General features: G+C 34.0%; 1 protein-coding gene across 24 annotated transcripts in view; it reads right to left on the bottom strand.

Annotated features, from left to right (window-relative positions):
- RBM26 (RNA binding motif protein 26) overlaps positions 1-12,968 on the bottom strand; it is a 107,754-nt gene that overhangs the window by 67,721 nt on the left and 27,065 nt on the right. For all 24 annotated transcript variants that reach the window (XR_011969931.1, XR_011969930.1, XR_011969932.1 and 21 more), the window contains 4 exons: positions 10,813-10,901; positions 8,968-9,185; positions 7,005-7,265; positions 5,573-5,812 (listed from right to left, as the gene is read on the bottom strand). Coding sequence is in view for 14 of the 24 variants with exons in the window: in XM_072622149.1 (XP_072478250.1) it covers positions 5,573-5,812; positions 7,005-7,265; positions 8,968-9,185; positions 10,813-10,901 (808 nt within the window). In the remaining 10 variants the exon portion in view is untranslated. The remainder of the gene's footprint in view (positions 1-5,572; positions 5,813-7,004; positions 7,266-8,967; positions 9,186-10,812; positions 10,902-12,968) is intronic.

The following is a 12,968-nucleotide window of genomic DNA, read 5'->3' as shown; positions in this document are numbered from 1 at the left end:
GAATCTATATTGTACAGGGAAGCTCTTATAAATAACATAGCCGAAAAGGTGAAAAGGACCATACATTCTAAAGATAGATAACCAAGAAGGCAGAGACAGCATATATTTATGAATTTTCTCATTAACTGCCAAAAATGGAGATCTAGTTCTGTTAAAATACAACCTCACATTTCTACCGTGAAATCAACATGAAGAGATATTAAATTATTTGCTCAAAGTCACTAAGCCACTAAGGGCTGAGATGAGATTTAAATCCAGGTCTCCCCTGACTTCAATCCCAAGTCTTCTCACTATGAAACCTGGTCTCGGCAAAAGCAGTGTATCTGACAAATTTTTAGAGAGACAGATATTCCGATTTGATTCTGATCAATAAAAAGAAGCAGGGAAATGAAGCAGAAATAACAGAATCATAAAAGAAAAGTGTTGATGCTATTCCAGAGATACTGATAAATATGAAGGAATATCAGGTGTAATTTAAATTATAGTAAATTTTAGGAGAGTGGATTCAGAGTTCAAAGAAAGTATAGTTAGAATCCTAACATCTAAAATGTTTTGTGGGAATGAACTTAAGAAGAAAGGGTGACTCAAAAACAAAATCTGGTCTAGTAACCTCATCAATGATTATGATGAGGAAAAAAAGAACAATGGGTCAAAAAGGAAATACAGAAGTAACTCATACTTTTTAAAACTATGCATAGAAAATCAGTCATTTGACCTAATAATTTCATTTTTGGTAATATTTGGTAATATAACCTATTCTAGTTCAGTAATATAATCTAAAAGTGACAAAAAAACTCTCAAAATTTTCTGAGCAGCAGTATTTTTAATTACCAAAAAAAAGCAGTCTATTTAGTCTAGCAAAAAGTTAATGCATAAATAAATGGTGGCACATTACTGTACATTACATTACTGTAATGGACTATAAGTGCCATTAAGACAAGAAAGTAGGATGAGGACAAAGTAAAAAGAATTTTATTAAAAAAAGCAAAAAGAACAAAAAGGAACTTTAAGAAAAAAAGCACAAAAAAACTAGTGTCAGCCAATAAGCATTAACAAGTTCCTACTACATGCCACGCACTATCCTAAGTACTGGAAATACAAAGAAAGGAAAAAGTCAGTCCCTCCTCTCAAAGAACTCAGAGACTTTTCTCAGTATTTCGGTAGTTGGACAGGTTACATACATATAGACAGAGGGCACAGGATGAGCTGAATGTAAAAATTAAAATTAAGGGGTTAGAGAGGAATATATTGGGAGGAGAAAGGGGAAAATAGAATGGGGTAAATTATCTCTCACATAAAAGAGGTAAGAAAAAGCTTTTTCAATGGAGGGGAAGAAGAGGGAGGTGAGAGGCAAAAAGTGAACCCTACCCTCTTTACAACTGGCTAAAGAAGGCAATAACATACACACTCAATTTGGTATGAAAATCTATCTTACATTAAAGTAGGGGAAAGGGGGAGAAGCTGTGGGGAAGGGGGGAGGGATGATAGAACAGAGGGCAAATGGGAGGAAGCAGTAAAAGAGAGAATAGAATAAATGGGGGACAGGATAAGATGGAGGGAAATATAGTTAGTCTTTCACAGCATGACTTGTATAGAAGCCTTTTGCACAACTACATATGTATAACATATATCGAATTGCTTGCCTTCTCAGTGGGGATGGATGGCAAATGAGGAAGGGAGAGAAGTTGGAACTCAAAGTTTAAAAAATGAATTTTAAAAAATTATTTTTACATGCAACTGGGAAATAAGATATACAGGTAATGGAGTATAGAAATCTATCTTGTCCTACAAGAAAATAGAGGAGATGGGGATAAGAAAAGGGAGGGGTATGATACAAGGGAGGCCAAATTGGGGGAAGGGGTAATCAGAATACATGCTATCTTGGGGTGGGAGGACAGGAGAGATGGGGAGAAAATTTGGAACTCAGACTCTTGTGGAAATGAATGTTGAAAACGAAAAATAAATAAATGAACTTAAAATTTAAAAAAAAAAATGAGAATACATGGACAAAGAATTCTAATGAAGGTACTGACAAGAAATATCTTAAAAAGTTCTATCAGCTAAAATTAACCGAAGTGTGAATAGTTCCTAACCAATTTATTTGTTTTGATATTTGTTATTAGGATTATAATTTTTTTTTTAAAACCTGAACAGAAAAAGAAAGCAAAAGCAGGTAATTGAAGAGACTACAAAAGCACAACATGGTAAGGAAAGCTCAATTCCATTATGAGGTAGGGATTTTCCAGAATGCTAAAGAACAACAACAACAAAAAAAAAACTGCTAAGGAAGGCACATTATGTAAGGAAAAGGACCACTGATTGGTGTGAATTAGTTGATATTAAAAAGATCATAGTAAGAAAGAAAAACTACTAATATTTTATTCTGTTTTGTCTACCAAAGAGAAAAATCTTTAAATTGGGAAATAAAGAAAAAAATGTTTAGTAAGAAACAGAACCTTGAAAAAAATACAGAGAATGAAGAGTACCTGTATCTAGCAACTCTAAATGAATACATATCACCAGGCCAGACAAACTACAACTCAAGAGTTTTAAAATAGTCTGCATATGGTACATAGTAGGTACTTAATAAAGACCTGCTGACTTGACTTCAATGATTTTGATATAGATGGAAGTGGAGCAATATACTAAAGAACAAGTCATCTGATTTTCAAAAGAACGATTTTTAAAAACTATAATGAACTTTTGATTGCTGCCAAAATTATAAAATGTGATATTACAAGGATTGAGTCAATATAATAAAAATGACATTCTACCTACCTTAAATTACTATTCAATAGCATACCAAACTACCAAAAATTTATTTTATAGAGCTAGGAAAAATAACAGAATTCATCAAAGGAATCAATGAAAAAAAATGTTAACTAAGATAATCATCATCAAAACAATCTGATACTGGCTAAGAGACAAGTGGTAGATCAGTGGAATAAATCAGTTACACAATTATTACTGTTTAGTCATTCAGTCCTTTCTGATTCTTTGTGACCCTATGGACCATACATACTATCCATGAGGTTTCCTTGACAAAGACGTTGCAATGGTTTGCCATTTCCTTCTCCAAAGGATTACAGTACACAAGTACACAATAATACACAGTAGTAAATGATCATAAAAATCTAGTATTTGAAAACCCAAAGATTTAGGCTTTGGAGGAAAAAATTCACCATTTGACAAAAATTAGGGAGGAAACTAGAAAGCAATTTGGCAGAAACTAGGCATAGACCAATATCTCCCACCATATACCAAAACAAGTAAATAATTTAGACATGAAGGGTATTATCAAAAGAAAATTGAGGAACATAAAAAAATTAACCTGAGAGAGCTATGGATAAAAGAGAGTTTATAACCAAACAAGATATACAAAGGATCATGAGAAGTAATATGGATAATTTCAACTACATCAAATTTGAATTTTTTATACAAACAAAAACTATACAACCAAAATTGGAAGGAAAGCAAAAAACTGCATGAAAAAATTTGCAGGATACTTCTCAGAAGAAGGCTGCATTTCTCATATGTGTGTGTGTGTATATGTACACGTATATATGTATGTATGTATATATACATATATATGCATGTACACACACATACACATGCATATATGGAAATGAACCAAATTTATAAAAATAGGAGCCATTCCCTAATGGACAAATGGTCAAATGATATGAACAGGCAGTTTCCAGAAGAAATCAAAGATATCAATAGTTACATAAAAAATGCTCAAGGCGGGCAGAGCCAAGACGGCGGAGTGGAAAGATGAACCTGTAGAAGCTCCAGAATACAGCCCACAAAATACCTGTAAAAAATGGCTCTAAACAAACTCTACAGCAGTAGAAGCCACAAAAGGAGAGAGTGAAAGAGATTTCCAGCCCAGGACAGCCTGCAAGCCCGATAGGAAAGGTCTATTGCACGGGTCACGGCAGGGACAGGCCCCGGAACAGGCTTCAGGGGGCCACCGGTAGCAGCATTTCCCAGACTGGTCAACCTACAAACACCAAAGACAGCTTCAAGGGTCACCCAGGAGAAGGCAACAAGGTCTGGACTGCCAGCAGCAACTACTGCAGTGGGCAGGGCCCTCTGCCTAAAAGCCCTGGGGGAATTGAGCTGCTGATCTGAATCTCAACACTAAGCACAGGCCTGGGATGAGGAGGAGCCCTGGCAAGGCTTGGGGGAGCTGGAGGCAGTTATGGAGAGGGAATTCTACTACTCACAGATTCTGGGCAGAAAAGTTTTTGGTTGCTTCCAGACCAGTACACAGGCCAGGAGGAGTAAACTCCTCTCCCTTGATTGTGCCACCTTGGAGGAACTAAGAACTTACAGGTTCTCAGAGTACGCCCTCCTCCTCTTGACAAAGGATTCTAAAGTCAAAGAACTGGCTGGGAAAATGCCCCAAAAGGAAAAAAAATAAAACTACAGAAGGTTACTTTCTTGGTGAACAGGTATTTTCTTCCATCCTTTCAGATGAGAAAGAACAATGCTTTCCATCAGGGAAAGACATGAAAGTCACAGCTTCTGCATCCAAAACCTCCAAAATAAATATGCAATGGTCTCAGGCCATGGAATAGCTCAAAAATGATTTTGAAAATCAAGTAAAAGAGGTGGAGGAAAAATTGGAGAGAGAAATGAGAGAAATGCAAGAAAATCATGAAAAGCGAGTCAACAACTTGCTAAAGGAGAACCAAAAAAATGCTGAAGAAAATAAAACCTTGAAAAATAGGCTAACTCAATTGGCAAAAGAGGTTCAAAAAGCCAATGAGGAGAAGAATGCTTTAAAAAGCAGAATTAGCCAAATGGAAAAGAAGGTTCAAAAGCTCACTGAAGAAAATAGTTCTTTAAAAATCAGAATGGAGCAGATAGAAGCTAATGACTTCATGACTAACCAAGAAATTACAAAACAAAGCCAAAAGAATGAAAAAAATAGAAGATAATGTGAAATATCTCACTGGAAAAACAACTGACCTGGAAAATAGATCCAGGAAAGACAATTTAAAAATTATAAAAGCCATGATAGCACAAGCCATAGTTTCTGAACATTATCTTACTCAGTGCCCTCTGTTCGGTGCCATATATAATTACTTTTACTTAATACTAATATTTGTATTTTTTTAAAAATGCATTTAATATCTGAATTCTTCATAAAGCAAATAAAAAACACATTTCATTCCCCCTAGAAATGAAGTGGCTTACAGTTAATTTGAAACTGAGAAGATCAAATATTTTCACAATAAAATGTAAAATCCATAAGGGGGAAAAGTCATAAAAAAGATAAAGTAAGGTCAAATGGCACCACTAATGGAGAGTGACCCTATCATATACCACGTGTTTTAGTTTTCCTATTTTACTAATATTGAGTATTGTTGAATTTTCTTCAAAATTCTTATTTGGTTCAAAACATTAAATATCAATTTTAAAGAAAGTAAAAGAGCCAATTAGCAAAATGAGCTTATTTTACAAACCAAAATACATAAAGATACCATACAGCTATTTCTAGAAAGAGTTATATATGAGTACAGAGATACAAACACGCAAATTTTACAGCAACACATTTGTTTACCTGTGACAGGAGGAAGGCTAGGTGGTAATGGACCTGGAGGTGGCACAGGAGGTCTAAGATTCACAGGTGGAGGTGTCAAAATTGGTGGAGGTGGGGGAAGTCCAGGAGGAGGTGGTCCTTCAACAACAGGTGGTTGTGCTGGGAAAGGCAGCATGCCAGGAAGGTTTACATCTTCTACAACTACAGGGTCACTCCCATGATCAAAAGGGCACATGTCTCCTCTCATACAGAATCCCTTTTCTGAGAAAGAAAAAAACCTTATTAAGTCATGAGAAAATGTAAGAATAAAGAACATCTGTAGTTTTGAAACCATTTCGCAAAAATTAACGTGAGCTAACAAATTAGAAATATTCTAAAAATATGTTCTGCGTGAGTGCATTGTGAATTTTTTTTTTTACTTTAATTGGGGAAATGTAATTGGTCATTTCACATAATGATTCTCTACTGCTTCTCAATGACAAAGGACCCATCAAGAAACAGTGTTTTATATATAGGATAATACTGAAAAAATCTCAAAGACAAAAATTTACACATGTAAACATAAATGAGGCAGAATACCTAGCACATATTTGTTCCAATGCAAGCATAATATCTGACTTTAGAAATCAAGAATTCATTTTCTGGCAGTGCTTAATATTTCTTCCACTCAAGCCCTTTTCCAAAGGCTAATTATCATATAAGAATGACCCTAGGATGTCAAAGGCTAAGCCACTGGAACAAGAGCTCTGGCAGAATCCTTATAAAGATAGAAGGGCTTCTAAAAGAGGACCAGTGACATAATGGCATTTGAGGACCAGACTAGCTAAGTTCAGAGACATTAACAAAACGTTGACTACTAGGTGATTAATTTACTCAGCCCTAGCAGTTCATGAAACTCTCTACACTAAGGCATAAAGGGGTTGCCATCTGCGTTGGTGGAGGGAGTACCCACATTGATGAAATAACAGATCTTTTGAAGTACTGAAGTTTGGCATTCACAGTAAAATCTTCCTCCAAAGCTCCCTGTTCATCTACCTTCTCATTTTCTTATACATAGGAGACACTCAAATGTCTAGGTCCAATATGTGTATATTATTTCCCGTTTCCTAAGAAGTTTTTCCCTGTTAATTAAAAAATGTTTTAGTAGCAGTTCCTTTGAAAAAGCACATTCATAGGAATTTACTGTGGTTTTGGAAAAAAAGCAGAATTACTTTTCAGATAAATGGTACTTAAAAACTGACATTCAATTATTTGCTTCGACATAAGGGGAAAAGATAAAACTGAAGAAGCATTTAATTAAGAGGAACAACATTATTTTGGGTTAATAAAAGGGAAATTTCAGCAACACTAATTTCAACTACTCCCACTATCAGCAATACGTATATGAATTAGATATGTATAACACATTATGTTATGTAGAATATACTTAGCACACAAAAGTTGAAAAACTTACCATCATAATCTCGGCAACGTTTCTTTGGCATTGGAGGTCTTACATAAGAGTTATGGTCCACCTGGTCTTCATGAAATTCAGACCAGCTTTCCGTAGTGTTATTACCATGATGAGTAGGAGCAATAACAGTAATAGTACTGCTCAAAGTAGGAACAGGGTAGTGGCCAGATGAAATGTTAGTTACAGAAGAAACTGGAGTATAGTTGTTTTCTAATGGATCTGTTCTATCCAGGTCATATTTTGGTTTTCCCAGATCTCTTTCTACAAGAAAATATGATTTTCAAAAACATTATTGTAAAAGATGCTTTAGAAAATCTCATCTTAAAGAATAATATTCTGCTTCAGACATCATACAAATATGAAATAAAAATTTAAGACTTCATATGTATCAACACTCTCTTTTGGCAACATCCTCCTCTGACTTTCTAAAGCTTCTTAGTCACATCTTACCCAGATTTCAGACTGATCATTTATCAGGATGAGGATAGGAGCTGCTAATACAATTATCCCTATTTTCCAGATGAAGAAACTGAGAGAGAGAGATTAAGTGACTTGGCCAGGGTGTCACACAACTAGTAAGTGTCTGAGGCCAGGTCATCCTGCCTCCAAGGCCTCTATACACTTACACCCCCTAGTTGTCCCTATGAATTATAAAAACAGGCATTAAGTTTTTTGGAACATAAAAGCAAATTATTTTCAGTGATTTTTTTTCTTAAAATATTTTCTTTAAAAGTCTTGCTTTAAAGTTTTCCAACAGAGTGTGCCTGGGAGACTTCACATTAACTTCCAGAGTCAGTCTTTATCATCCATTCATTCACCTATTAATTCATTCAATATCAATTTGACAAGTATTTACTTAAGAGAGACAGCATGGTGCAATACAAATAAGACTGAATTTGTAGACAAAGAACAGGAATTCAAATTCTAGCTCAGCTACTTACTATCTTTTAAAATTCTGAAGGAGCCACATGACCCCTAGAGCCCCTTTCCTCTTCTGTAAAATGTTAGGACTGAACTAGAGATCTTCTTTGAGTATCCTTCAAGCCCTAAACCTATGAGTCTATAATTTGCAAGGCACTATAGTAGATAGATAGATGATGAATATATATAAATAAGAACTCCAAACTAACAATTTTAAATCCAGACAAGAAATTAACATTTAAAAAGGTACATTACATTAGAAAATGCCATGTATTCATATTTAAATTTTATTCACCACTGTTGCATTCTCACTCAAAACTAAATGAGGAATAAAGAGGAATGCAAGAGATAAAAAAGAGGACCAGACAGAAAACACTTCCTGTGTAACTTGAACAAGCTATATACCATCCTACTCCCAACACTTAAGCTTTAAAAGACAAAATGGAACAAATGGAACAAAACACAAGTGACTTTCACTAATTCCTTTTCCTTCACTGCTCCAAACGTCTTTAAATCATTCTTCATCTTTCCCTAAGCTCTGAAGTGCCACAAGTCTTGCACCAGAAGAGAATACTCCAAAAAGAATTAACAGAAAAGTAGAGTCAGGTCATTGGTGAAGAAAGAAAAAGAGCCCAAGAAGTGTATAATCAAGACTAAAAACAAAGTTAACAGTGAATGATACAAATCATGCTTTTTCATTACTTTGCTATCCCATTGTCCCTTTAACAAGGTATACTGAGAATTACATTCATATACATAATGACACTCAACTAAAATCCAAAGCAAATACATAATGACACTCAACTAAAATCCAAAGCAAAATCTTTACCAATGTGTAATCAATAAAGAAAAATCGCAAGTTTATTCTCTTAACATAAATAAAATTGTTAAATTTACATAAATTATATAATGAAATTAAAGTTAAACTCCTAAATAAGAAGAGTGGCTAATTGAAGTTTTAATATAAATCTAAAATAAAATGCTGGGGGAGCAGAAAAGAGGAAAAGGTAGAGAAAGGAGGGTATTCCTTATATCTGCTTACCCCTACTTCGTGTTCGACTTCGGCTTCTAGTCCTGCTTCTGTCTCTATCTCTGTCTCGCAGCCGCTCCTTACTCCAACTCCTACTACGACTGCGACTATAACTTCTGCTCCGTCCTCTTCTTCTATTGTACCGGTCTCTATAAGAATCTCTTCGAGGTGGGTTTCGATCATAATCTCTTTTTCGAGATCGGTCATCCTTTTTCCTTTCATCCCGGCTCCTAAAATCAAATTACCATCTTTTAGGGTACTTACAAATTCGGCTACTAGAAACAATGTTTCCAGTTAAAAATCTAAATGTTATCACCAAATCTCATATCTAAATCTTAATCAATCTTACAATCATAAAAATTTGGTAATCTTTAGAAAAGGCAAAAATAAGCATGTCTTATTTTACTATTCAAACTTGTTAAAAAGGGAAAAAATTTAAAAATCAAATTATTGATGAGGTTTTGATGATCTAAAATGAAAAATTCAACAGCCTACATCCCCACATATATGGCATTTGACTGTATCACACGCATGAACTATATTGTTTTGTTTTGTTTTCTGCATAGGAAAATGCTGACATAATAAAAGGGAAAAAATTGCAGGCCAAAGGAAGTACCAGAAGAAAATGTTGCATTAGAATATGAAATTCTAGGTAAATGTTAAGCAAAATCCATGCTTTCTTTAATAAAAGAAAAATGAAATTTAGAATCAAAACCCATTTTTTTAGCATGTAATAAGCACTCATTCAATTGCATATGTTTTCTTAGATAAGAAAAGATATTAAAGATATTCTCTTCATTACTGATTTAGTTGCATTGAAATTTACGACAAATTTTCCTTCAAATTTCTATTACTTAAGGTTATATCCTACCACCCACATCAACCAGAAAACAAATAATTCTATTCCTTTTAATGTGTGATAGAACCCAACCTTGAAAATAGTTTAGGTATTTAATGCCTAAAGTGAGTACAATGAAGACCTGATAGCTCCCTTTGGAGGTAGAAATACCTACTTGTCCAAGCTGTTCTGTCTAGAATGCCTTTCCAAACCCATTCCCCAACCTCAATTTTGAAATCCTCCCCAACCTTTGAAAACCAGTTAAAATACCAACTTCTCCAAGATGTCTTCCCAGTCCTACTCAGTTAATCTATCTAGACCTTAATCCCTTTCATTTATCTACACAATAAGGAATTTGGCCAAGGTGCTCTTTAAAACCATTTCTACTTATAAGTCCTATAAGCTATAAGGAAAAAAATGACTTTTTTTCTCTGACCTTGAAGAGTACTTATCTTAATTACCACTCATTGTACAGTATGAGTAACTAATATTCACATCATATTTACTATGGGTCAAGCACTTTAGTAATGCTTTATGATTATTATCTCATTTGTTCCTCAAAACAGATATTAAGGCAGGTGCTATTATTAGTCTTATTTTACAGATGAATTATTACCCCCACAAGAAATGTCTCAGGCTAGATTTGAATTCAGGTCTTCCTGACTCCAGGCCCAGCACTCTACCCACTTTACCAGGTAGTTGCCACTAATAGGCAAACATGTCTGTCTGTATAAAAGATACTTCATGATGGCACAGCCCATGTCTAAATTACCTTTATCTTTTCCCTTAACCATAGTACAATGCTTTGCAGACAATTTTTGTGCTTTATAAATTCTACGGAAAGGAACAAATAAATGGAATCAGAAATGTGAAGCTGAAAGTTCTTAAGATCATATAGAAAAAGATTTTCTTGGGACCAATTATACTCCCAATCACTAAGTATACAGTGCTAACTTAAGTCTAACGTAAGCATTCAGTCTTAGTTATTTCAGCTTAACAACATATAAGGAATTTATCACCTGTTTTCTCTGTACCGGGAACTTGATTGGGGAGGACTATGATTTAACCTTCTAGAAAACTTCTTCTCTCGTTCTTCTTCCTTTGCAATCTGCAGTTTAGAAAAGAATTTTTCAAAAAGTATATTCAGCAATGAATACTACATACCAAGTTAAAATTTTAATAAGTTAAATAACTTGTAATTTTAAGTACTTTGCAATAAGCATTAAATGAAAATATATAATTACCTATCAAGTATATTATTTAATTCACTTAATGTAAGCATGTGTCAAAATGAATTATTTAAAAGTATCACTAGAAAATAATTAAACTCAACAAACATAAAATAGTAATGACAATATTTTATAAAGTAAGGACATTTTTAAAGATAATCAGAAAAAAAGGTTTTATTTCATTTCTTCAGAAAGTAAATATTTTTGTACATTTAGCCTTAATGACTTGGCCAAATTCATTAACACCATTAAAGGGAAGTGGAAGAACAAGTTAGTATTCTGATGGGACTATCACAAAATGAGTATTTCAGCAAGACAACAAAGTACCTAAGATGAAGCAGTAATGGTCTAATAACAGATAACACCATTATGGCCCCACACAGTCAATCCTCTAGCTAGTTTTCATCTCATAGTACAAAAGGAAAAAAAAATCCTCAGATAAACTCAAATCAAATACTTTCTCTAACCCTTACTTTTTTCTTAACACTTAGCTTCTTCTAACACCCCAAACCTGATGCTCAAAGGCTCCTCATGCTCTTTTCCATACAATTCCTTCCAGGTTCTAAATTCCATCTCTACATTGTATTAGGTGATGCCATCTAACTCTGGGATGCCATGTTAGGCTACCTCCCATAGTGTCTCACTTCTTTCCCTAGGAAGAATTATAAAAGCTGAGAGGGGTGGGGTGGGAATGAGGTGGGAAGGGAAGAAGACAGACTATACATGAGGTAAGAGGACTAGAAAAGAATTTACCGGGAAGGTAGATAAAGATACTACATAAATCTATCAATAAGCATTTATTTGAAACTATATGCCAGGCTACACAGGCATAAGATGAAGAAAAGAGTCTTAAAGTCAAATTAAAGAAGATAGCTGAGATGGATCCAATAACATGGAGGTAAGGTAACAGTCCCTTACCTTACATATGGTAAGTAGGTATTGGGTTGCTAAGGCAAGACAAGAAAATAGAGGCCTTCTTATGGAAGTGTAGTAGTCAAAGAAAAGACAATTTAAAATGATGACTAAAAGTATATGCAATTTAGCTTACTTCTGTTCAACACTTCTTTTCTCTAAAAGTGTTATTTTGCTAACCATTCCTCCAAAAATGAGAAAATTGTTGGAAAACCAGGTTAAATTTTGCAAGAACTATTGCTCTTCTCATTTTTCTAAAACTATGATAAATTTTTCAGAGAATTATTTAAGGGGCTGTTTCTTTAATGATATATTTCTTAATTTTAGGCCAAAGTAAATTTTGCTTACAATTTAAGATTATATAAGTGCAATTATATTTTAAAGCCAGGCACTTTTTTCTAAAAATGTTACAATTTTGGAGTTGGGCATTAATACATATATAAACCTAAATCAACCACAAAATGGGGGAAACTAAAATAAATGAAGAATTACTGAATTTAATATGGTAAAAATCAAACACTCAGAATTAAATTTAACAACCTAAAGACAGATGGTCTACCAAGAAATTTTTGAACCAAGTGACCCATTAAATCCCTCTATCTAAACTCCTCTATCTAAATAAACTATCATGATCACCTTGAAGTCTCAGAAGGAAAAAAATACACAACTCAAAAGTGGCTAATTTGATTCATTTTTTTTTACAGTTATGTGAATTACATGCTATGTTTATTCTTCTTACAACATATGGCAGTTAGAAAATTAACATCATTTTGCCATCTAAATAACTATAGAGGAATAATTTTTAGATTCAACATAAACTCATATTCTCCAGCTAAGAGCAACATCAAGTGAACCTTTCTGCTTAGGCACCCTATTTTTGAAATCTTAACTTCTTCAAGGGCAAGTAACTACTAAACCATCAAAAATAAACTTTCTACTTTCTAATTTTTTTTATAGCTTATATTCATGTTATTTTCACTCTTGTTCTTCTGCATCATCTTTTCATCTCTAAACATATTTGAAGACATGAGGGA

This window comes from Notamacropus eugenii, chromosome 6 (assembly GCF_028372415.1).
Source record: "Notamacropus eugenii isolate mMacEug1 chromosome 6, mMacEug1.pri_v2, whole genome shotgun sequence".
Classification (NCBI taxonomy): domain Eukaryota; kingdom Metazoa; phylum Chordata; class Mammalia; order Diprotodontia; family Macropodidae; genus Notamacropus; species Notamacropus eugenii.
Note: the sequence above shows the minus strand (reverse complement) of the source record. Positions and strands in the feature narration are given on the sequence as shown.